This window comes from Protopterus annectens, chromosome 2.part0 (assembly GCF_019279795.1).
Source record: "Protopterus annectens isolate FY-2018-M chromosome 2.part0, PAN1.0, whole genome shotgun sequence".
NCBI classification, from domain to species: Eukaryota; Metazoa; Chordata; order Ceratodontiformes; family Protopteridae; genus Protopterus; species Protopterus annectens.
Genome location: NC_056728.1, coordinates 83,472,784 through 83,498,835, shown reverse-complemented (window position 1 = coordinate 83,498,835; position 26,052 = coordinate 83,472,784). Strand labels below are relative to the sequence as shown.

Sequence of the window (26,052 nt, the reverse complement as noted above, 5' to 3'; positions counted from 1 at the left end):
TTGTCTATTTCCTTCCAGTTTTTGCTTTTCTTTTTGGAAAAATTAGCATTGATGTCAGTATACTAGGTGAACTATTGTCAAGTGTGTGCATTAGTAGCAATGTCAGTTAAGATTTGTAGTTCACACCCAGTTTTGTCCACATAATCAGTGTTAAGACATTTTATATATGCAGAAAAATATAGGAAACACCAGACCACAGCAGACAGTATCAAATAAAGCTCCAAAATTTAATCCACAGTACAAAAATGGTGAGCACTTTTGTAGCCAGAGCTGCTTCATCAAACAACCCAATAAACTCCACAGGGATTTTTAAAAACAGTAACAGCCTATCAGTGTCAGTTCTCAATAAACAATTAGCTTAATAGTCACTGATTTAAAGGAGAAACACTAGACAGAGGCATAATATCAACTAATAAAACATTAAAATGAATAAAAATACATAAAAGTGCATATATAGAGACTTTATCTGCATACTGGCTTATTAACCAAGCAAAAAAGAGACTTAAAATTCAAGCCTTTTTGTTTGATCTCAGTTATAGGATTATAATTATGGGTCTCTGCAGAAAAAAAATAATTCTAAATAATCCACAATTGGATAGCCATGGAATCCAAGGCTAATAGGTTTGTAGGTTAGTACTAGGCAGTTATGCAGACCATTGTAAGTCTAGTCAGTAAACCATATTCAGAAGTTGTGTCCAACCTCAAAGAAGGCAGCACAAGACAAATTGGGAAAGAATTTGAGTTTCCTTTATAATTATCTGGATTTACTTTGAAGGTGGCAAGGGTGTTACTCTGCTTAACCTGCAGTGGAAGTTTGTCCCAGAGGTGGAGAAATATATTTGTGTATGAATCTGTCATGCCAGTAGGTCTTTTTTTATCTGTTGATGAAGGTTTATCCCCTTTAACTGGGTATGTACTGTGGTATTGTCTGTAAAGATTTTGAGGGGCCCCTGGAAGGAAAAGAGAATGAAAGGCCTGAACAGCCAGGAGAACAGCTCTCATCTCTTTGATACCAATGTGGTCCTTCCTTTGATGAAGAGACCAAAGGCCTTAAACCTTCAGAGGACAAAAGTAAACTCCACACCCTGCATCTGGGGCATCCAAAAAGAGTTCCTGAGCAGGATTTGGGGTTGAAAATGAAGCCCTGTGTTGAGGGACAGTTGATGAATCCACCACTGGAGTTCTGACTTGAGACAGGAGAGAAAAATAATTGGAAAATATAAAGAATGAGAATGTTGAAGCCAGACTCACTTTAGAAACCACTGAAGCTTTCTCTTATGAAGTCTGGTCAGGGCAAGCTTAGGAATGGTGGAAGCCATTTATACCAGAGCCCTTAGAAACTGTCTGGCTGTAATACAGGCCAGGGGAAGAAGGGATTGAAAGAATGCTGTGAGTCAAATCCTTGGGAGGAAGCAGGGATGCCAGCATTGGAATGGTCTGGAGCCTGCAGCCAAAAAAAACATGATCCTGAGAAAGAGTCAAAAGGGATTTTGAAAATTCACTGTAAACCTTAGGATTTGCAGCAAAAATCTCTGGAGAGGAAGCCTGAATAAGCAGATCATCCAAATAAGGAAATTCATAGGTTCATAGATTAATACTAGACTAACTGCCCTTGTGGGCCATTTTAAGCCTAGCCAATTACCCCCTGTGAGAATCAAACCCTGCACCCTGTATCTGTAAGGTAAACACCTTAACCATTATGCCAGCCTCCCACCCCCTCTGTATTCTTCATCCTGCAGAAAGCATTCACAGGAAGGAGGCATTTGGAGAAGACACTTGAGGCATTAGAGAAACCAAAGGGTAAAGCAGGGAACTGAAAATGCAAGGATGCAACAGAGAAATGTAAAAATTCCCTGAAAAGGGGGTGAATGGGAATATGGAGATAGGCACCCTTGAGATCCAGAGGGACTAGGAAAGAAGAGGAAACAAGGTTTGAAGGGATAACATTCAAAAAGAAGGAACCTTTAGAAAGGTGTTGAGCTGGGACCAATCCAGAATGGGCCTCTAGGTGCCTTCTTTCCTGAAAAACAGAAACATTCTGGAATAAAATCCCTTCCCCTTTTGAGAAATCAAAACTGCTTGGATGGTTCCTTGAGACAAGAGTCTCTGACAAACATCCAGAAAAAAGGGCAGCTGTTCCTGAGGAGGTTGAGGAATTCTCAAAAGGGGGGAGGGGGTTCAATGCCATGTAATACCCTTGATGAATGATGGAAAGAACCCACAAATCCTGAATGATCTAAAACCAATTAAGGAGAGACAGGAAAAGACAAAGAGAAAGAGGAACTTGTGTGAGGATGGGGGGAAGAAGATAGCCAGACAGCACCTGGCTCATCTGGAGAAAGAGGCTTCTGAGCTGTAGGAGTCTGAGTAGACTTAGCTGGAGGAGCCTGTTTAGCACCCCTTTTACTACTGAGAGTAGGGTGAGACTGTCTGTAGACAAAGGCAGACTTGGTAGGGTAATTCTTCTGAAGTCTGGGAACAGGGGAAATAAAAATATGTTTCAATTTTTGCATAGCCTTACCCTTTTTTGAAAAGATTTAAGAAGCTCAGCAGCCACAGAACCAAAGAGATTTTTATGGTCATGAGGAGCATCCATCTGTTTGGTCTTGATATCAGGCAGAGGCTGGAGTTGAAGGCAGGAATACCTCCTCAACAAAGAACTAAAGGCAGCAGCTCTAGAGGAGGCATCAGCCACATCATAACTGCACTTAATGGAATATCGAGCCACTTGAGAAGAGGACCCTAACAAAGAGAGGGCCGAAGCCTTCCCCTCAGAATCAGGAAGCTCTGAAGTAACCTGAAAAGCCTGAGAGAGAAGAGTCAGAATATACCAGGGCATATGGGTCTGATAGTTTACAGCTCTGAAGGCCAGAGTAGCAGCAGTATATACTTTCTTACCCAACCTCTCCATAGTTCTGCTGTCCTTGTCAGAGGGAAGCAACTTAGAAGGCAAAACTTTAGAGGGTTTATCAGAAGAGGGAGAAATAACAGAATGGTCAACTGAGGGACATTGGTAAAGAAATTTGAAATCATCATGCACCCAATAAAACCTGTCAGTTTTTTTTAAGAGCAGGGGGATGAGAATCAGGAGCCTTTGAAGCTGCAGCAAATGTATCCAACAAGGCAGCAAGAACAGGAAGAACAGCAGACGGCTTGGGAACCTCTACCTGAAGGAGTTCATAATACCACCTTTGAACATCAGAAATGTGGGCACAATCCTACTTAAAAAACTCCCATCATGTGGGAAACAGTATCTCCAAAGGAAATCTCTTCAAAAGGAAAATCAGATCTTTACAGGGAAATTCCTGAAAAAACAGGAAAATTCAAAAATTCTAAAAATATCATTTGGTGGAGATGCTTGGAAGTTTCTAAAGAAGGTTGGTTACACATTATGAATGCCATAAATTACAAAATTGCTGGAAAGATGTAGATGATTTCTTTAAAGCCTTATTTTCAGATTCATTTTCACTGAGTAAAACTTTTGTTTTCTTTAACATAAATGAAGGTTATACTTTGAACAAAGGCAATTCATATCTACTGTAGACAACTCTCGCAGTTGCTAGAAAATGTATCACCAGAAAATGGAACTCTAACATCTCCCCATCTATACCAGATTTGTTGTCTCTTGTGAGAAAAACTGCACTTAAAGAAGCCAAGACCAAAGAAATCAGAATTTACCCAAAGAACTTCACCAACAACCCTTGGAGAAAGGTTTTGTAACTCACTGAGATACTTCAGCTGGACTCAGACTCTTTCTGAAATTTCTCATATCTGTACATCTTTTTATACTTTTTCATCATTAATGTATAATTCATCATTTCAGGCTTTTGTGTCTATTGTAAGTAAATAATTTTATTATTTTTTTCTTCATTTGCTTGTTATTTACTAAGAGGTTTCATTTTAAAATGTGTACACAATTGTCATTTATTTGTAAAATAAAAAAAATTATGATTAAAAAAAAAGAGAGAGAATCAGGACTAATAAAATCCTCACCAGATGAAACCTGCACCCTAGGCCTCTTGAGAAGAGTAGAAGACCAAGGGGAGCAGGGACCCCCCCTCCCCGAGGAGGCTTCAAAGCCAGAAGGGCATTAAACAAACCCTGTGTAAAATCCTGCCATTCATGCTAAGGACCATTAGGAGCAGGAGAAATATGCTTAGTCTTTTGCTTCATTTTTAAAGGGACATCAGCCCTAACTATTTTAGGTGCCTCAGACCCCTGCTTGCACTAAATAAGTGTAGTTGGAATCTCCTCCCTAACAAGAATTTGCAGAACACCCCTATGCCCTTCAGAAATAATCAGCTGCAGTTCCCCCTGAATATCTGAAACAGTTGTCTCTGGAGCCACCGTGGACGTGTGAGAAGGCCTGTCGATGCCAACCTCCAAAGTGGTTGCAGCAGAGGAATCCAGCTAAAAAACTGGGTCATCCTCTGTCTTTCACCATCCTCAAGACAGATGTTCAGTGGAGGTGGTACAGCAGAAGAGTCCGACCAAACTTTCTTTTCTTCTTCTTCACAGATGACTGGTCTTTGGTTCAAGAAACTTCTGCCATAGTACTCTGAGCAAACAATAGACACTGGCTCTCCAGGTAAAAAGCAAAAGAGGAGAGCTGCCTATGCAAAGTTTTTGGGACAAAAGCCTGACAAATAGAACAAGACATATGATTGTGAGAAGCACCTAACCAAGACAAACCCTGCTTGTGATGGTCTTTATGGGGAATCCGTCTCCCACACTGACATTTCTCCTTTCTGGATGATATGTAAACCAACATTCAGCAAAATGTAAAATAAAAAGAAAACCCCCAACAGGCCACTTATCTGAAAACAGCTTGGCAACCAGCAGATGAAAGACCATTCAGACTGACAATCAAAATGGTGTTCGGACTGGTGGCAAAGAAGTTCTGAGGATGTTTTTTCTGTATGTCATCTTTATGCTTTCTGTATGTCATCTTTATGCCCTACACCATACACAGGGAGCATGTATGTGATGTACAACATCCCTATTACAACCTAAGGCTTTATTATTCTGGCCAGATGTCAGTCTGCCTTAGGCAAGGGATCCCTATTGTAAGGAATACTGCAACAGTAAACTAGAAGGACAGCTTATACTATCTGCCAAAAAATGGATGTTCCAAACTGCCAGTAGTTGCCATGTCTATACTTACCTGACACTATAAATCCTAACTTTCTTGCCCAAATGGTTAACTAACCTTCTATGGGCCTGAATAGCACTAATCTTGTCCTTACAAATATGGCCTCTTCTTCCATACCTCCATGTCTATCATCTTCCCTTATTAAATCAGACATAAATCATTGACCTTTTTCTTTAAGATTGGTGTTAATTTACCTGCCAATTCCTTTATGTCTAGGGAATTCTGAAAAGCAAACCTTTTTTCAATTACTTACTGTCCAAAATAAATTCTACTGTAATCCTTTTCTGATGGACCCTTTTTGCTAAAACTGCTAGCAATGCCCCGACTTCTACTCCCATTCAGATAGTTGCATTGATAAAGCAGTCTCTATCCACAGCAAATAAAATGAGAATTAAAAAAAAACATATTAATAAACTGACTTCAGGTTATTTTTAATATTAGTTAATATTAATTAACAGGAGAAAAAAATACTTAATTGCTTATAAGAGGCTACATTCTCTCCATTCTGTCCACCTTAAGAGCACAGTTAAGCAAACATGCAAAGAGCTTGAGTTACATTATGAAGCTCAAACTGAATATTAACTTAGAATAGCCAATAAAACCTAAAAGAACTACAAATCTTTTGTATTTTGTCAGGAACTTAAGAACTAACAGTCAGCAATCATCAACTATGGTTCACAATAATATTGACCACTATAAACTAAAGGAATCAGCTAATATCTTTGCCAAACTCCAGTATAAATGTTTGCATCACCCAGAGTTATAACTCTTGAACACACTCTACAATCCCATCACCTATGTAATAACAACTGTGGAACAACTCTCCTCAGCCCCCCCCAACAAAGCTAAGAGTACTTCATCCATGGCAGAGGTGTAGCTGAATAAACTAGTGCCCTATACTGACTCTGCGGGCTTGCTCTCTACCCCTCAGCCCTGGGGAGGAATAAAAAAAATGTTCCTCTCCTTCCTTGTACTGGCGCCAGGAAGCCAGATGCAAAGATGCACTCCTGCTCCCTCCTACGCAAGCTTTTCAAAGGAAAAGCAAAAAAGTCTATGTTCTGGTGGCTGGAAGATACAACCAGCTAACCAGGTCCTGTTTCTCTGTCCCAACCCTGGCCCATTCCCAGATGACGGGCAATTTAAAAAAAAAATACCCGGGGATCCTGAAATTCAGGGTCCAGTCAGGTTGTGTTACAGTGTGCTGATCCATGGACCCACCTTTCCTCGCATTTTTAGTTTTAAAAAAACAAATTATTTGACTTTTCTTAAACTGTAGCAAACTGCTTACTTAAAAATTTAGCATGCATGTGTAACAGTTTATACCTCACTTGGAACACTACAGTACTCAGGTTAAAAAAAAAAGAACTTTTTTTATACAGTAGTAAAATGTTTGTTACAAATGTAACAAGCAGTTGGTACAGCTTAGACCATACATAGAGCCCTACTGTGTTCTGGTTTGATTGCAAATGCAATACAATCTTTTAAAACCAGTAAACATTTAAAGAGACGTGAGTACTGATTGAATGGCTGGTCATGCCCCCTAACACTTTCAGCCAAGGGCAGTTAGTTATGCTACCAATTCATGGTTTTTGATAATAAACTAGGTTGTCTGATCATCAGTACAAGTATGGCCTAGCTGAACCCCTTTTTAATTTCTTTAATCTAATCCTCTCCACTTGTTACATTCCTGAAGCCTGGAAAATGGCTATTGTAATGCCTTTATAAAAGGTAGTCATTTACAGAAACTGGTAACTATAGAGCCATTAGTGTCATTAGTTCTGTATGCAAAACTAAGGGCTGTATTATCTCAGATCTCATTTTTCTGGATACAGACAATCTGTTAACCCTGTACCCTCATCAGTTTTATATCTAGCCTTAGCTATGTCCTTAGATACCATTCCCAAGCATAAGTAATTAAAGATTTTGTAAATCTGTATATAAATCTATATATTGAGCATTTGATAGCTAACTGGTTACCTGACAGAAACCACATAATTAAGAGATTCAGGTCTTGCGTTTGAAAGCAAATGCACAAAAGTTACCAGTGGTGTACCACAGGGCTCAGTGATGGGACCTATCCTGCTTAGTATTTATTTCTCTGACCTCCAAGCCAGCAGTCCTGCCCTAAGGTTATCTAAGTTTGCAGTTAAATGTAAATTTGGTGTTATTTGTCCCCCCACTGACTTTTAAATGATTCAACATGGTTTTAAACTGTCTTAATGATTACTGTAAGAAAATTGTCTCAAACTAAAGATGAAGAACACAGTATAGCTCATTCTGGTAAAACAAAAAGCTTTCCACATTGTTCCACAGAGGGGACAGAGCCCTCGAGTCAGACACTTTCTAGTGGACCTAGGGGGTCTATATTAAAACGTTGAAGTTTCACAACTTTGAATGTCCTAATATTGACCCCTATTCAATGAACGCTGAAAATAGCGAAACAGCAGAACACCGAATTTCTTCCTAGGGAAGGAATTCGATTGGCCGTTCCTGTGGCTTCACTATTTTCATCACTGTGGATGAAAGTTACGGGTCGGGATCAGGTAAGTGTGCAATTGTGTGGACGTGAGGGTTAGGGTGGGGTAGGTGAGTTAGGGTTAGGGCGCAGGTGAGGTGTGGGTCTGATAGTGACGGACCTTAGGGTTAGGGTTTGGGTTAAGGTAAGTGGATAGCTAGTGGTGTATGTACAGTTTAGTGTAGGGTTAGATGTAGGATTTTAGGTGTATGTGTGTGGATTGCTGTTTGTTTGGTGTGCTTGTGTTGTGTTTATGTGTGTCGGAACAGCACATTTTTTCCCTGGGAAAAAAATTTGCTGTTCTGCATGTTCGATATTGTCCACATTCGCTGAATAGGGGTCGATATTAGAACATTCGACATTTTAAAAAGTCGATGTTCTAATATAGACCAGACCTAGGCACTTGTACTGATAATTCCTTACCTTTTGAGCACCGTGTCTGTTCAGTACTTTGGAAATTCTTCTATCAGGTTCAACCCATTTCCAAAAGCATCTCCTTCTTACTTCCCCTTTACTCATCACTTATCAGACCCATCATTGAACATAATATCCTTTTTATCATATGTTTGTCAAAACATATCATTCAACTTGTGAGACCTCAGAGATTCCTGACTAAAAGACTAAAAGGATTCATATATGTGGTCTCTTATTGTGGCCTGTGTCTACATTTTTAAGTTATAAAAAATCTAACTCTCCTTGACCTTAAATACTCAGCTGTCCAGTATCAGTTGTCTGTTCAGGCTGTTTATATTCATTTAGATCAGAACATTGTGGTAGATTTTATGAGCAAGTCCATAATGCAGACTCACGAGTAGATGCTTCACAGACATTTGTTTCGTGACATTGTCCACCAGTTGGGTACTCCTCTGGTAGATCTTTTTTGCTTTCCCTCTGAACAAATTCCTGCTTTTGCACTAGAGTCCCATATCCTCTGGCATGGAAGGTGGATCCCGTATCTTTTTACCTGGAAGGGGATTTTTTTATGGCTTCCCTCCCCTTCTTCTCATACCATGGTTCTTGTTCAAGATAGAATGAGACTGTCCCAAAATCATGTTGGTGACCCTCTTTTGGTCCATATAACATCTCTTCTTCTGCATTTAGCTAAACCTTATATCCCTTTGTCCTCCACATATAGGATGAAAGCGCTTAACCATTTTCATTTTTCTTTCATTTGTTGTAAAATAAATTTGTTTCCCTTACATCTGCGGTGTTCAAACACTTCCTTTATGTGGACTGTATTTGGAACTTTGTACATTGGAGGTGTTTTTTTTGTTGTTATTGGATTATGTAGAGATTTCCTGTGTTTGGGTCCCTGTTTGTCTGTACGGCACTACATGAGCCAGTATGTGTTTTGATTTGGTCTTTTGGTTAGGGCTGCATGGTCACATGTTCTTTTTAGTTTACTAACAGAACTGTGAATGCCTGCTAGCTATCTGTTCCCAAACTGACACATTGTGAATAATCGGTAACACTAGCTACATAGCCAATTATTAAAGTCAATTAACTGTTCTTTGAATCTTAGCATCATTTTTTGTAATAGCAGTAAGATACTCGGAACTATTATCATGTCTACCTCAGACACGTAGCATAGAAAAATTAACTATAACCTTCTGACTGTCCCTGTGGGAAAAGTGCCTAAGGTCATTCACTCCATCATAGGCCATTATCAGGCCATAATCATATCTGTCAAAATAGAGGATCTAAGAGCTCCTCTTATCTCCCAGATTGTGGCCTCAGAAAGACAGCTAGTCATCAGTTTTTCTTATCCTGTTGTGGTTAGTATGGTGTCTGTATGCCTGACAGTAATTTCTTGGAGTCTAAATCCTTGTGAATCTTAGAGGTATGTGATACAGTGGAGATAGTCTACAGTGTGTGTGTTTGTGCATGTGTTGTGCTTCTTGAATGGGTTTTAAGGAGAAAGAGTAGCTTAAGAGTTCAAGAATTTCACCTTTCACAATTACACCTCTCATACAGTGACTCACTGCGCGGTAAAAATAAAGGAGTTTAAGTACGCATTAGGCAGTTACTGCACTGTCTCAATATACCTAGCGTTGTCGGGCTATTCAGAAAAGGGGCAATTATGATTCGATTTATTTTTTTATTTATTTTTGTTTTGTTTACAGGGTTTGCTTGACTGGGCTTAGTCAAAAAATCATTTTCAGCAAATGCCCAGGGAAAAAAGCTTTCAACATATTACAAACATTTTTAAACTGACATTCTGTTATACACATAAACAGACATTAAATAATATACATTAACAATTAAACATATGATTGCTGATTAGCCTACATCCATATAAAATAAAGGCAATTATTAAAGCATAAATGTTATTAATGCATTAGTAGATGTTGAACACTGAGCATTTGAAGATGCATATTAGTGAGTTTGTCAGATAGATAATAGATCATGCGATTAGTACATTGAAATTCAAAAAAAAAAAAAAAAAACAATGGAGGGGAGGGACTAGGTAGGCCAGAAAATGTTAACGTAGATAAGCAGTTGGGTGTAAAGCAGGTAAGAGCTATGAGATTCAGTAACGACCACTGCAGTTGAATGATAGTGTAATTCCTTACTCTTGGTATAAGACAGAAAGGTATAATGGATTTGACTAGAAATTGGTGATGATATGGGATGTGTTTAAAGAACACAAGAATACAGGATGTGACTTTGGCTACAACAGACAGAAACTCTTGACACAATAAGTAATAATAAAGTAGAGGGCTATGACCTGGTCTCCAATTGTAACCATGTTATGTGTAGAAGACATAGATACCAAGCAATTCATCTCGAGAGTGAAGCTCAAGAGGTGAATCTTGGCAACAGTGTCAAGAACATATAATAACTAGTTCTGGCTGGTGAGAACTGACCACAACTCTTGGTGGTGCATGGAGTGTTATATATACTCCTCGTACTATCAGTTACAAAAGAAAAAGTGAAAAAAAAAACATGATATGTCTTACAAGTGTTGAAAATCAGTAAAGCACCTAGCAAGTGATGTTGCATAGACAGCAAGTAAGGAAAAAGTCAGGCTCAGTTTTTAACTACTACCCTTATTAAAATAAGTTGCTTACAGACTAATGTCTGAAACTTCCATGGACATAGGAGGAAAGATATTCAGAGACCGAAGAAATGTCCCTTCCCTTATACCCTTCTGTCACAGCACTTAGAGGGTGTGTGTAATAATTGTTACATACCTCTGAAAGAACTGTTATGTTTGAGTCTCACTCTACAGTAGTGCATAACAGGTTTCTCTTTTTTATCAATTTTAGAGAGTAATCATGGTGCTCCATGTTGTTCTTCTTTCAGCTTCTCCCGGTTAGGGGTCGCCACAGTGGAAGTCCGGTCTGCTAATGATTGGCAGTAGATTTTTACAGTGCCGAGGTGCCAGCTCGATGCCCAACCTTCAATGAAGGCAGGCCCATTCTACGCATGTCTTTCGAACACCACTCGACTGCGGGAAGGACATGCAGACTCCACACAGAAGGCGCTCCAGCCGAGAATCGAACAGGAGAACCTCTTGCTGTGAGGCAACAATGCTACCGCTGCACCACCGTGGCCATTTCAATATTATTAGTATTAACAAGTGGAAAAATGTAACTGTGGCAGCAATAAAAGTAACAAGTGACAAGTGCCAAATTTAAATCAAATATTCTTACCCTGCATTTTTAAGTTTGGTAACTTTGAGCTTTAATTTCAGTAAGAATGGGACAATCAGAGCAATGAGCAAAAGTGTAATCAAGTGTGATCAATAACTGAAATAAAAGGTTAACTTGATATCTACCTAACTAGCAGCAGCAAAGAGTAGCAGATAATATAACGCAGTGGCTTTGAGTACACCATCTTTAGAGCAGCTGTTGACAGTCTATCAGAATAGTTCCAAAAGCAGAAACTGTAGAGCAAACAGTGATAATGTAGTAACAGTGGAGCAGTCAGCACAAGAGGCAAGAGTATGTCAGATAGAGTAATCCAATAGTCTCTAGTGCAGTACTGTAGAGCAGTAACTTTACATACTGCTACTGTAGAGCAAGTAGTAGGAAACTGCAACGCAGCAAAACTAGTGATTAAAAAGTGCAGCCAATAACTGAGATAATAAGTTAATTTGATTTGTATATTTGTATATCTACCCAGTATCAGAAGTTGACAGCAGTGCAAAATTACTTAAAATAATATTAACAGAAGTGCAATACTGCCTTAAAAAGTGGCAGCAATGAATAACAACGCAATAGCAGCAAAGAACAATAGTTGGCCTAAAGTTCCTGAGCTGCCAGGAAAGGCCTGAAGTCCTCACCCTTTATTTGGTTTCTTATAGTGTCTTGCAGAGTGATCTATGCCTTCAGCACCATTAGGGACTCTGTCCTCCTCACAGTCCTTGGCCTCCTATATTTTTGGAAGTCATATTGTTTCAGTAATAACCATCCATCCATTACCCTAAGTAATCGGTATGATTTGCTAATTTGCTGTACAGTAGAATAGCATAATGGGGCTGTCCTTCTACTGAGATTCTACTTTTTAGCCAAGGCTTCTTCTCACTTTGTTGTATATGCCCATTGTATGGCATCATAATTTCTTCCATTTCTTTCAGCATTGTCACAAAAAGTATAGCACGGTGAATTAATGTTTAAATATTTATGTTACTCTGGAGACAATGTGAATAGGCATTTTTTCAATATCGGTCTTCAAATCATGCTAGTTGGATTAGGTGGCATTCTGCATATATGGTTTTCCAAGTTATAATCTTTATATTGTCAGACAGGCATTGCCAAGGTGTGCTCACCTTTAGTACTGGCCCATATTGAGGAACCTGTTCAGTAGTACTGTTAACCGTCCCTCCAAGAGGAGTTCTTGCTTCCATTATTTGCTGTCATGAAGCCAACATTCACATTCTCTGCATACTTTTAAACTGAAGTGTTAAAAACATTTCAGATTGTAAAGATTCATTAAATATTCCCAAGGAGCTGTTATCTCCTCAACTAGCCCGATGTTTCACTTTTTCCTCATTGCTCTCCATGTGTGTGTGTGTGTGTGTGTGTGTGTGTGTGTGTGTGTGTGTGTGTGTGTATAAAACTTTCTCTCTTTCTCTCTCTCTCTCTCATTGGCAGTATTATGAACTTGGGTGCAAAAACGTACTTGTTTAAAGGGAATAGATGTTGTAAGTGTCATTTTGCTTTGACCTAAGTGAGATGAAATGTTCTTATGTTATATATGGAAACTGAAGTAATGAATACTGTGTTATTTCTTAAATCTGTGCATTGCTCCTCAGAAATAAACCTACTTAATTTGATGGATATGTCTGTGTGTGTGTGTGTGTGTGTGTGTGTGTGTGTGTGTGTGTGTGTGTGTGTGTGTGTGTGTATATATATATATATATATATATATATATATATATATATATACATACACACACACACACACACATATATATATATATATATATATATATATATATATATATATATATATATATATATATATATGTGTGTGTGTATAATATATATATATATATATATATATATATGTGTGTGTGTGTATACGTATATATATATATATATATATATATATATATATATAGATATATATATACGTATATATGTATATATGTGTACACACACACACACACACACACACACACACACACACCCGGGGGGGGGCAATGAGTTCTATTCATATTGTTGAAATGCACATAGTCGAATATCTGTTTTGCTGTGTTAAATTGATGATGCTTAATTCACTGATTTGTGCCAGTGCTTGGTATTGTGCATTCCCTTTTTTGTTTTGGACAAATGTAAGTGAATCTTTATTTTAAATTCACTTACACTTATATGGGATTCCGGAGCTGTTGGTAGATTGTACAAGATAGCACATAGTGGGTTGTGGATTTTTTTCCTTTTCACCACTGCTGTTGGAGTTAGTATATTAAAATAGAGGGTGTGGGGTGCCCCCCTGCAAAAATATTGTTTATTTATATTTTTTATGCATTTTTGATTAGTAGTTAGGGTTCAATGCATTTGCTGTTAGAAGTATTGCAATTTCAAATAAGTGACAGTCAAATTTCCAGTATATTCCCTACATATATCTATCTATGGATATAGTGGCAAAAATTGAAGTGATGCAACATCGGTGTTGCTAATGTTTACAAACTAACATCGACAGACTAATGTCAGCATGCTTTTGCGCATACTCCAAGAAAAATCCTTCTCTGTGTTAACAGGTTTCACCATATTCTCTACTCTCCAACGATTGTTCCATGTAAGAATTAAACAACCGCCTCATTTAGGCTTACTATTCATGTCACAGTGTAAAGAGTTATATGGACAGGTTTTCATGAGATTATTGTAGTCTGTTGTGTTTTTTTTTTTCCTTTGTACAAATGTAAGATTAAAAGTGCACATCAGCTCAAATGGTCTCTTGAAAAATAGCTGATGTAACAGCTTGCATACTTTACAATGTTACATATAAAAAAAATTATCTTTCTTTAAATATTTCAGCAGGAGTCTGAAAAGAGAGAAAAAAAAAATCAACAAAAATATACTTGTTCCTGCTGAAATAAGAAGAAAACCAGAGTTTATTATCAGGAGGGCATTATAAGACAGGGAAGAGTATTTCTCCCCTGGGTGGACCCAGATGGGATCTGTTCCTCATTTGCTGATGTTCATCGTGTTGCCCTGCTGCAGTCGTCACACTTGGGTTATCCTGCCGTCAGGCGGTCCTGCAGTCGGCCCAAATTCCAAAGTCTTGGTCCGGTGTCGGTTGCTGTCGCTTCTTCCCTGACGTCAGTGCCCCAGGGGTATATAATAGGCATCCGACGCCAATTTCTCCAGTCTTTCTTGCCGCGCGGTGCCTGAAGCAGAAGCAGTTCGCAAGTGCCGGTCGGCCGACACCTGAGATTTTCAATTTGAATTTCAGTCCGAAGTCTTCAATAAAGCTAAGTACCCCATTGGGGAACATTTTCTTGCCTCAGTCCGATGTCAGAAAAAGTTAACAATTGCATTTCTTGTGGGAAGCAAATACCTCATAAGGACTTCCATTCCTATTGTATTCCTTGCCTAGGCCCAGACCACGACGTCACAGGTTGTCGGTTTTGTGCTAGGTTTAATAAACGCCGTTTTGACTTCGCACGGCATTATTTTGGTAGGAAATTTAATTATATCATGCCGTCGGAGCAGCCGACCGCTATTTATAAAAAATGCAAGGATAAGGACAGGCAGCCTAGGAATAAGCCAGACCCCGAGGCCTCAGCTGGGCCTGTCGCTGGTTCTCCGGTTTTCAGTGAGGCGCCTATGCAACCCCTGACAACCGCAGAGCTGGAACCCCAGACAGCTGCCGACTCCCAAGCAGAGTCTACTAGGCCGATGCAGCCATCTACCAACACCGGAGCAGAATTAGACACCGGTGCAGAGGAAACACCTTCGGTTGCAGAAGGTGTCTTCAGACCGACTACACTCACCATTAAATCTTATGCTAAGCTTAAAACTCCTTTAAAGCCTAAGAAAACTGTTCATCAGTCTACAGGTCAAGGCCCCATGCCTAAGAAACAGGTGCTTAAGATGGCTGAAGATTTAATTACCCTTATCAGGGGTTCCCATCCCCCTCCTGATAAAAGACGAAGACAAGAGGAGGATTATGCATCCTCTGACCAGGTTTCTGTCTCCTCAGATTCTTCTGAGGAACAGGATTACACATTTCCACCTTATGAGGATTCTGATGCTGAAGACTCTACTCCCTCAACATCTCCCCCTGAAGACTACTCCTTTGGGGAAACATTACATACCATGAGGGAACATTTCCACTGGGAAGGCCAGGATTACTCAGATTCTAAGAAAAGGTTCTGAGAGTTCCTTTTATTACCCCAGCACAGACCTCTTGCTATCCCTCCTGTTTTAGATATTGTGGATGATGTCCACTTGGAGTCTAGTTTAAATCCAGACTTTCTACCTCCTGCTCCAGCCAAACCAGACAGATACTACAGAGTACCTGACTCACACAAATTCCTTTATAAAAGCCCTATAGCTGACCCAGAAACCATATCCCAGGGTCCTAAGGGAGCAAAAGCTTCTATGGCTAAAAATCCTGTGCCCTCTGAAAGAGATTCCAGAGCCCTAGATAGATGGGGAAAGAAAATATACACCTCTGCAACTCTGGCTATGAGAGCATTAAATTGCCAGTTTCACATGTTGAAATATCAACAATTCCTGAAGTCTCAGTTAAAACAAAAAATGAGCACACATTCAGAACAGCCTGAATTCAAGGAAATGCAGGATCTGTTGCATGCAGATGAACAGGTGGGCAAGCATACTTTACAATGCGGATTTGATTCATTGGAAGCATGCTGTAGAGCAGCTGTTACTGGCTCTGTCATTCGTAGACATGCTTGGTTAAAAGAGAAAACCCTCCCTGACCACGTTAAAGCAAAATTATAAGATGCACCTTTACAACAAGATGTATTATTTGGTGTCAAAGCAGAAGAGGTTTTAAAGAAAATGGAGGATACGGCTAAATCTATGCAAACGGTCAAGGATTTCTTGCAGGTACAACCCCCTCGCTTCAGCAGAAATTGGCCAACAAAATTTGGTCTTTTCCAGCTTCAGACAGATCACAGAGGGGCAAATACAGATGCCCAAGGAGCAGAGGTCAGTCACAGGGCCCTTACAAACCTCGCCAATGGGGTTCTGCTACCCAGAAAGGAGGAGAAGACACGCCCCAAGCTAGCAGAAGGCAGACACAATGACTCTATCCTCAAACTACCAAGTAAATCTCTCCTGGCAACACCCTTGGGAGGAAAACTAGTATTTTTTGCAGACAACTGGCACATCATCACAAAAGACAAATGGGTTCTAAACATTGTCTCTCAAGGATGCAGATTCCACTTTCATACCTTACCAACGATCAAAGGATTGCCAAACCTGCCACCAAATCAATGGGCAGAGGCACAAAAACAAATTACAGCCCTCATGAACATGAGAGCCATTCAACAGGTACCTACACAGGAGCAAGGACAAGGATTTTACTCAAGACTCTTCCTAGTTCCAAGAAAGGACAATGCATGGAGACCCATTCTGGATCTTTCAATTCTGAACACCTACCTGCAAGTGCCAAAATTCAAGATGCTAACACTACAGCAGCTTCTTCCCAAGCTGGGTAAGAATGCTTGGCTAGTCACTTTGGACCTCAAGGAGGCATACCTGCATGTCCCTATCAGACAAAATTGCAGAAGATACCTCCGCTTCATTGCAGGTTCAATGCATTATCAATTCTCTGCACTGCCCTTTAGCTTATCTCCTGCACCCAGGGTCTTCACAAAATGCCTGGCACCAGTAATTGCATACTGCAGACAAAGAGGAATTCAAATATACCCATACCTGGATGACTGTCTTATTCAAGCAGAAAGCAGGGACATTCTTTTACAGCATCTGGCATTTGTCAAACACCTTCTAAGTTGCCCAGGGTACACAGTAAATGAAAAGAAATCAAAACTAGTGCCCTCACAAAACATAATATTCTTGGGTGCCAGCTTGAATACAACGGCCCAGATGGCTTATCTCACACCAGACAAACAATGACAGCTGTTTCAATATTTCAAAATAATGGCAACAAAGACCCAACTCCCTGCAAGAAAAATTCTGCAGACCTTGGGATTCATGGCATCTTGCATACTACTAATACCATTTGCAAAACTGCATATGAGAAAATTACAGTGGTACCTGAAAAGTGTATGGACTCAGCACAGCCACAGCTTGGAAGCAATGATTCCACTCATTCCCTGCCTTTAATAGGAGTTTCTATGGTGGGCACAGGCATGTCACCTCAACAAGGGTCAGTCTTTCACCTTACCCACAGCCAGGCAAACTATGACAACGGATGCATCGGACTACGCCTGGGGAGCACACATGGCAGGACAGTGCATTCAGGGCAAATGGACTACAGATCAGAGACACCTGCATATCAGTCAAAAAGAAATGCTAGCAGTGCAGAATGCCCTAACAACTTTCAAGGACCTTCTACACCCAGGACAACTACTAATAAGGACAGACAACAGCACAGTTATGTGGTACATAAACAAGCAAGGGGGCACACATTCCTACCCTCTATGCAGGCAAGCAATGACCTTGTGGAACACTGCACTGTCTTACCAGGTTCAATTACAAGCACAATTCCTGCCAGGAAAGAAAAACACATTGGCAGACGACCTAAGCAGAAACGTCACAGATCCACACAAATAGAAACTAGATCCACAAGTATTTGCAATGATAGCTCAAAAATGGAGACGCCCAGACATAGATCTGTTTGCAAGCCCCCACAACCACCAACTTCAAAAATTTTGCACAAGGACCTTCCATCCACTAGCTTGGAAAGTGGACGCCCTCTCATTCAGTTGGAAAACATTAACAGTGTATGCCTTCCTTCCACTGCCTCTTCTAGCAAAGGTACTGCTGAAAGTCAGATTAGAGAGGCCACAAATGATTCTCGTTGCACCAGACTGGCCACGCCAACATCGGTATCCAATTTTAAGAAACATGGCCCAGGGCCCACCATGGATTTTACCACAAATTCCTCACCTGCTCACCCAGCGAGACAATCTGATTCTACACAGCCAGCTCAAGACTTTAAACCTGGCTGCATGGCAAATTACATAAACAACCAACCAACACCTTTATCCAAAGCTGTTATGGATGTCATTCTGGAGGCCAGGAGGCCCAGCACCAGGAAAACCTATTCAGACAAATGGAAAAGATTTTGCGCCTGGAACCAGGCTAACGGCCTAAATCCCCTGGAGCCAAACATTCCTCAGATTCTACAATATTTAACTGAGATGTTACACAAAGGACTTTCCTTTTCATCTATTAAGATCCACGCCTCAGCAATTTCAGCTCATTACAGCATGGATCCTCCTTTATTTTCACATCCACTCCTAAGACAGTACCTCAGAGGGGCTAAGAACTTAAGACCACCAAGGAGTGCTCCAGCACCTACTTGGGATCTCAACTTTGTCCTGGAAAAGCTTACACTGCCGCCCTTTGAACCAGCTTTTTCAGCGGATTTAAAATTTCTTTCATGGAAAACTGCCCTACTACTAGCAATAACCTCAGCTAGATGAGTCTCAGAGCTACAGGCACTAATGGCAGTGGAACCTTTCCTCATTTTTCATCAAGACAGACTTTCTCTACGAACTAATCCTTCCTTTATGCCAAAGGTGGTATCCAGTGTGGCCCTAAACCAAACCATTCACTTGCCTACCTTCTTCCCAAATCCCCAGAACAAAGGAGGAAGACTCCTGCACTCTTTGGACATTCACAGGCAATTACATTACTACTTGGATAAAACTAAGGCTTTCAGAAAAACTGACCAGCTCTTTGTAGCCTATGCTACAGGGTCACAAGGAAAAGCTATCTCAAAACAGACCATTTCTAAATGGATAGGACATTGCATATGTTTCTGCTACACACATGGGAAACCAGTACCTGCTAACATTAGGTCCCACTCCACCAGGGCTACAGCTACATCAGCAGCCTTTCTTAGTGGAGTGCCAACCAAGGATATTCTGTAAGCTGCTACTTGGAGTTCAGTGCACACCTTCACCAGACACTATCACTTACCTCTTTACTCTAAGACTAGAGCTGGTTTTGCCACTGCAGTTTTGCAGGGCCTACTAGCTTCTTCTAACCCTGTTTGACTCCACCTCCCCTCCTTAGCTTTGGGATTCAATCTAAGTGTGATGACTGCAGCAGGGTAACATGATGAACATAGTACAGTTTTGTACCTACCATAAATGTAGATGTTCGAGTGTTCACCCTGCTGCAGTCCAGGTTACCCTCCGTCCCCTCTGAACTAGCTGAACTTATCTCTACCACTTTATCCTATTCTACCTCTGTGGTGTATTTGCTTGTACCTAAGGGTTTTATTTTATTTTTATATAGCCATATGTATATATATATATATATATATATATATATATATATATATATATATATATATATTTTTTGCCTACCTTTTGGGGGCACCTGACATCTGGGGCAAGAAAAACTGAAGAAAATGGCGTTGGATGCCTCTTATATACCCCTGGCGCACTGACGTCAGGGAAGAAGCAACAGCAACCGACGCCGGACCAAGACTTTGGAATTCGAGGCAACTGCGGGACCGCCTGATGGCAGAATAACCCAAGTGTGATGACTGCAGCAGGGTGAACACTTGAACATCTACATTTATGGTAGGTACAAAACTGTACTTTTTCACTAGTTAGGTTTCTGAATCTCAGTCACTTGAGTGATAAGCTCATCTTACTGAAACTAGATTCTTATCATATAATTACTGCATGTTACTGGACAAAACTCATCATTATGTGTGTGGTATAGATCAGAAGTGCAAGTTGTACACTAACGCCATTATAAACCATTCTCAGGAACCACATTTTAATTGTAATTCCCGGGTCTGATACAACTCATTTTTTTATTTCTGAAGCATCTAAATGACTGGAAAAGTCCCTTTAAACTAGAGATATTTGAAACAGATTTTGAGTTAACTTTAATTCATAGAAGATGTTAAATAACATACTAGGACTGAGAGGAAGTATGTAAAAATTGATTCTCTTGTCTTCCAGAGTGTACCGATTTATTTATTTATTTATATTGCTATAGTCACATTATACTCTTTATGCTTATTTTGTAAAGTGCAACTCATTTTTTATTTTTTTGTAGTGTCGCGATTTTCAAGTCCAAGGGTCACCCCCAGGTTAAGCCGAAAACGAGCCCTCTCCATTTCTCCCCTCTCTGATGCCAGCATTGACCTACAAACGATGATCAGAACCTCTCCAAACTCTCTTGTGGCATATATTAATAATTCTAGAAGCAGTTCTGCAGGCAGCGGCTCGTATGGACACTTATCTGCTGGTGCAATCAGGTGCAGTATTTCAAAAGGGAAAATAGATAGACCTGCTTTTATTAAGTCTGGTTCTTCTGTTCCTCCTATCAAAATGCTTAGCTAAAGTAAGGCATGGCCATACCAGTGAGGCCATTTTTCAATAAAAATGTCCATTTTGCAAAAGCTTACTACTGTGATACTTGGGAAGTATTTTTTTCTTTAATTTTTAACATTTAATTTGTTGCACTTATTATGTTTTTTTTTAATTTATTCAAATGTATTCCTAGAAGAGGGAGAACTCAGAGGAACAAATGTAAATAGCTTTTAAACTTCTGTGTGTGATGTTTTTGCCTCTGAATATTGATGATTTCATCATTTCAGACGTTCTGTCTCTGAATCTGTAGTCTTCATTTTATAGTGTCATAAGTGGGTACTGCAAAAATATTCTGATAAATTTATTTTAAGTATGTACCTGGGAAGAGCAGTATAAAAATGGTGCATGGTCTGTATCACCAGTCATATGAAGACAGACTAAAAGAGTGTATTACTTCAGCCCCAGAGAAGGGGGTTAGATCAGAGTGGTCACAGAAAGCAAGATTTGAAGCCAAGGAGGTAAGAGCGCAAGAGCACATTTGATGATGTAAAAGGATTGATCAGAAAATGTATGACCAATTTTTTTGTTTATTTTATCCTAAATGTGAAAAAGGAGTACTAAGGTATTTGATAATTAAAACTTAAGATGGTGGATTCCAGAATGCATGGACAGATGAAGTGCAGTTATGGTTAAGGAGAGGAAAATGGAGGCTGTTGGTTAACTTGATTTTGATTTCTTGTCTAATATGTTGTAAATCAGAGGGAATGGGTCTTTCAGATGATATGAAAATCTCTGATATCGCCAGCACTTTCTGGTTATAAAAGAGGAAAGTCAGGCAGGATAGAAAAGGTTTATGAGAACTAAAGAAGGGACTCAAGGATAATGTTGGAGTGCGGTGCTTAAAAAGACTTTATGCTACATCTGCTGTATATGTGTCTATGTAGAACAGCTGCAGGATAAAATGGTGGCATAGTAATGTCTGACACGCAAACATGCAAACACTAGTATGGAAGGAAAGCAGTAAAAGGATGAACTTTTAAACCCACTGTTAAGCTGTAGAAATGTATGTCCTTCCATTCACTGGTTGAAGTATTTGTAACATCTGGGATTGCCTGCCTTGGGTAGCCCAACATCCTGCCAGTATACAAAAGCCTACTGTTGCTTTAAGGTAAGCCATATGTCATGCATATGCTCCTTGTGTAGTGTAGGGCATGCATGAAGGTGACATCCAGACGTGTCATCCTCAGAACTTCTTTGCTGTCAGTCCGAATGCATCTCTTGATCATCAGTCTGAACTTCTATATCCTGTTTGCTAATCTGTGAGCCATTGCAGATAAGTGCCCTGTTGGGTTCTGTTTTTTTCTTGACTTTTAGTTGCTTCTGGAGCTTCATGTCATCCAGGAAGGGTAAATGCAAGTGCAGGTAACAGGTTCCCTGTAAAGACCACCACGAACAGTGTTTATTTTGCCTAGGCACCTCTCACCACCATACAACCTGTTCTGTTTGTCAGGCTTTCATACCAAAGACTCTGCATAGTAGGCTTTCTTCCCATTGTATCTAGGAATCAGTGACTTAAGCTTCTTACTAAAGATACTGTGGAAGGAACTTCCTGTCTCAAGGGTCAGCTTTCAGAGAAGAAGAAGACGGTGAAGAAACCTAGACTGGAATCTTCCACTGTCCAGCCTCCACTGGATGTTTCTCCCGAGGTGAATGAGAACTTGAAGGTTCACCTGGCTTTGTTGTTGGACTCATATGCTGCAACTAGGTTGGCGGCCATTGGGGATCCGGCTTTCAGCACATCCAGTGAGGGTTTGCAGACATCCATTTCGGATGCTCTGGGGGAACCAAGGTTGATTATTTCCGTGGGGACTAAGGGTGCTCCTCAGATTTTATTTAGGGAAGAAGTTCTTTCTACTATTATTGAATGCCGTCCTGGGTCTGAGCCTTCTACATTTTACCAGGCAGATGTCCCATTAAAGAAGAAACAAAAAACTAAGCATGTTTTTCTGTTCCTAGAGATCCACAGACTGAGTGGCAAGCCTTCACTTAGGGTTTGTTTACTGCTTTGATGGCACTGAAACCTCCTCAGGAGGCTTCTGTTCTAGCTTCCCTTCATTCTCTACTCCACTTAAAAGACCCAGGAAACAAGATTCCTCTGAGGATGAGTTGGATTTTGATGAGGAATCCCTTGCCTTCTCTTCCCAAATTCCTTCTCCTTTGGAGTATGGGTCAGAGGAAGAGGAGTCTGACAGTCCTGGTACTCCTTTCAAAGAAATTTCTTTTAGGGACACATTCCAGGATGATGGAATTTTTTTTCTTTTTTTTTATGGGATTGTGCTCAGGTCTCTGAAATCCATAAGAAGTACTATGAGTTGCTGCAGATGGAACCTCTGAAACCTTCTACTATTCCTCCTGTTTTGTCTGCTTTGTTGGATGCATTTTGAAATGCCTCTAAAGCTCTGATTCTCTAGCCCCTGCTCCCAAGAAGCCTGGTAGGTTTTACAGGGTGCCTGAGGACTGTAACTTTTTGTACAAGTGTCCTGCTGCTGACCCCTCAGGTGTGACTTTAGCCTCTGACAAGCCCTCTCATTTGCTTCCTTTGCCCAAGTTATAGCCTTCTGATAAAGACAGTGGAACCATGGAAAGGCTAGGTAAGAAGGTTTACACCTCGGCTTTTAGGGCTATTAAATGTCAGACTCATATTTCCAGGTATGTGTTGGCTGTCCTTTCTCAGACTTGTCAGCTTACTTCTGATCCCCCAGACTCTGGGGGTAAAACTACTGCTCTTTACCTGTTAGGGATTTCCTCACAAGTGGTTTGCCATTCTATCCAGTGTAGTTATGATGCAGAAGATACCTCTTCTAAGGCTGCTGCTTTTGGGTCAATGATGAGGAGGTATTCTTGACTTGGCTTCAACCATTGACTGATAATATTAGGGCTAAGTTGATGGATGCCACTTTTGATAACAAACACTTGTTTGGGGAAGCTGCTGCTGGTTTGTTTAAGTCCCTTCAGGATAAGGGGAAGACCTTACAGGAACTCCAGCATGCGTTAGTCTCTTCTGCTCTTAAGTTTTAGAGAAACTACCCTGATAAGCCAGCTTTTGTTTGCAGGAAATCTTGCACTCCTACTAATGACAAAAAGAGTGGCAAGCAGACTCCTCCTGCTAAGGCTACTCAGACTTCAGGGACTCACCTTTCCTGTTAAACAAGTTGCTGTCTGACTATATCCGTCTCTTCCCAGCCACAATCCTCTCTCTCTCTCTCTCTCTCTCTCTTCCTATTTGGCTTCAGATTACGTAGGATTGTTGGGTTCTGTCCATTATTTCCAGGGGTATTTCATGGAGTGGAAATCCCAACCCCCTTTTATGGGCATTCCTCAGCCTCCTCTGGAACAATTCCCTTTTTTCCAAGAGGTACTTTGAGACCTTTTGACTCAGGAAACTATTCAAGAGGTGCCTATGTCTCAAAGGGGGAGGGGTTTTACTCCAGAATGTTTCTAGTGCCCAGAAAAAATGGTACTTGAAGGCCAGTTCTAAACCTCTATCATCTAAACACTTTCCTGAAGGTTCCCACTTTTCGAATGTTAATGTTGTCCCTTAAGACTGTGTTTCCACTTTTACTTCATTAGGCTTATATGGCGACTTTGGATCTCAAAGATGTTTACCTCCATATTCTGATCCATCCCCTTTTCAGGAAGTTTTTGCATTTCTCTGTTGCTTCCTGGTATTTTTAGTTCTCTGTTTTGCCCTTTGGCCTTTCTACTGCCCCAAGGGTGTTCACCAAATGCTTCACTCTTGTGATTGCTTTTTGCAGGCTTTGGGGGATCAAAGTGTTTCCTTGCTTGGGCGACCTGCTGAATTATATCTCCTCTCCAGAGATCCTGTTGTAAAATCTTCATTTTGCCATTTCCCTTCTTCAGAGCCTGGGCTTCACAATAAACTTCAAAAAATATTCTCTAACTTGTCTCCGGATCATGTCTTTCTGGGTAGGAGGATTCAGATAGTGCCTATACTGGCATCCCTGCCTCCTCCCAAGGCCTTAACTTTAATTTCCTTCTTTCAAATTCGTTTTCCTCTAGCCTCCATTACAGCCAGGGAGTTTGTGATAGCTCTGGGTTTCATGGCATCCACCATTCCCATGCTCCCTCTGGCCAAATTCCCCATAAGAAAGTTTCAGTGGTTCCTGAAGTCAGTTTGGCTTCAGTATGCACATCCTCTAGACTTTGTAGTTCCTCTTCTACCTTGTGTCAAGAAGATACTTCAGTGGTGGATACAGCAGTTGTCTTTAAACTCAGGGCTACCTTTTCATCTCTCTCTTCCCTCTCAGGAACTGTTCACAGATGCTTCAGACATGGGATGGGGAGCAGTGTTTGGCTCCCTAAAGGTACAGGGGGTGTAGTCACCTCTTCAACAGAAGGAGCATATCAGTGTCAAAGAGATGAGAGCCCTTCTACTGGCTCTTCAGGCTTTTCATCCTCTTTGCTCCCAAGGAGCTCTCAAAGTATTCACAGAAAATACCACAGTGATGTGGTATATAAACAAATGGGGAGGAACAAGATCTTGCTTTCTTTGCCAGTTGGCACTCCTGGTATAGGGTCTTGCTGTCCAGTATCAAGTGACTCTTCAGGCAGTTTACATTCCTTCAGGTCAAAACATTGTGGCAGACACTCTGAGCAGGTCCTTAACTCAATCCCATGAATGGATGCTTCACAGGGATGTGTTTCTGGACATTGTCCACCACTGAGGTACTCCTCAAGTAGATCTATTTACCTCCCATCTGAACAGACAACTTCCTCTATTTTGTGCCCAGTGTCACAGGTCCTCTGGTGTGGAAGGTGGATGCCCTCTCTTTTTCTTGGAAGGGGATGTTTCTTCATGCATTCCCTCTCTTTCCTCTCATTCCAAAAGTCCTGTTCAAAATTCAACAGGATGCTCTCAAAATCTTGTTGGTGACTCCCTTTTGGCCAAGACAGCATTGGCTCCCTCTTCTTCTGCATTTAGCCAAGGGAAATCATCACAAGTTACCTCACAGGGTGGAGCTACTAACACAAGACAAGGGAACTCTCATCCATCTCCACCTGTCCACTCTTCAACTGACACTGTGAGTGATAGGATTTTGATTCCATATAGACACCTTTTGTCTGAGGATGTGCTTAGGGTCCTGCAGGAGAGCAGGAAACTCAATACTAGGAAATCCTACTTATCCAAATAGAAGAGGCTTTCTGTTTGGTGTCTCTCTCATAACCTGGATCCACTTACTGTGGATGTTCCATTGGTTCTCTCTTATTTGTGTGAATTGCTCAATGCTAGTTTGGCCTATTCTTCTCTTAAGGCCCACTTATCAGCTATCTCTGCTTCTCTGTCTTTATTTCCTCCTTTAGCTTCGAAGCTAAACAATTCCCTGAAGGTGTTCTTCATAGTAGGCCTCCCCGGAAGCC

The 26,052-nt window shown here is 40.6% G+C and overlaps 1 protein-coding gene across 1 annotated transcript in view; it reads left to right on the top strand.

Moving 5' to 3' along the window:
• The window catches only part of GLI2 (GLI family zinc finger 2), a 1,134,260-nt gene that overhangs the window by 955,502 nt on the left and 152,706 nt on the right, over positions 1–26,052 (top strand). Inside the window, exon 6 of the mRNA XM_044060570.1 lies at positions 20,357–20,558. Within this exon, the coding sequence (XP_043916505.1) occupies positions 20,357–20,558 (202 nt within the window). The remainder of the gene's footprint in view (positions 1–20,356; positions 20,559–26,052) is intronic.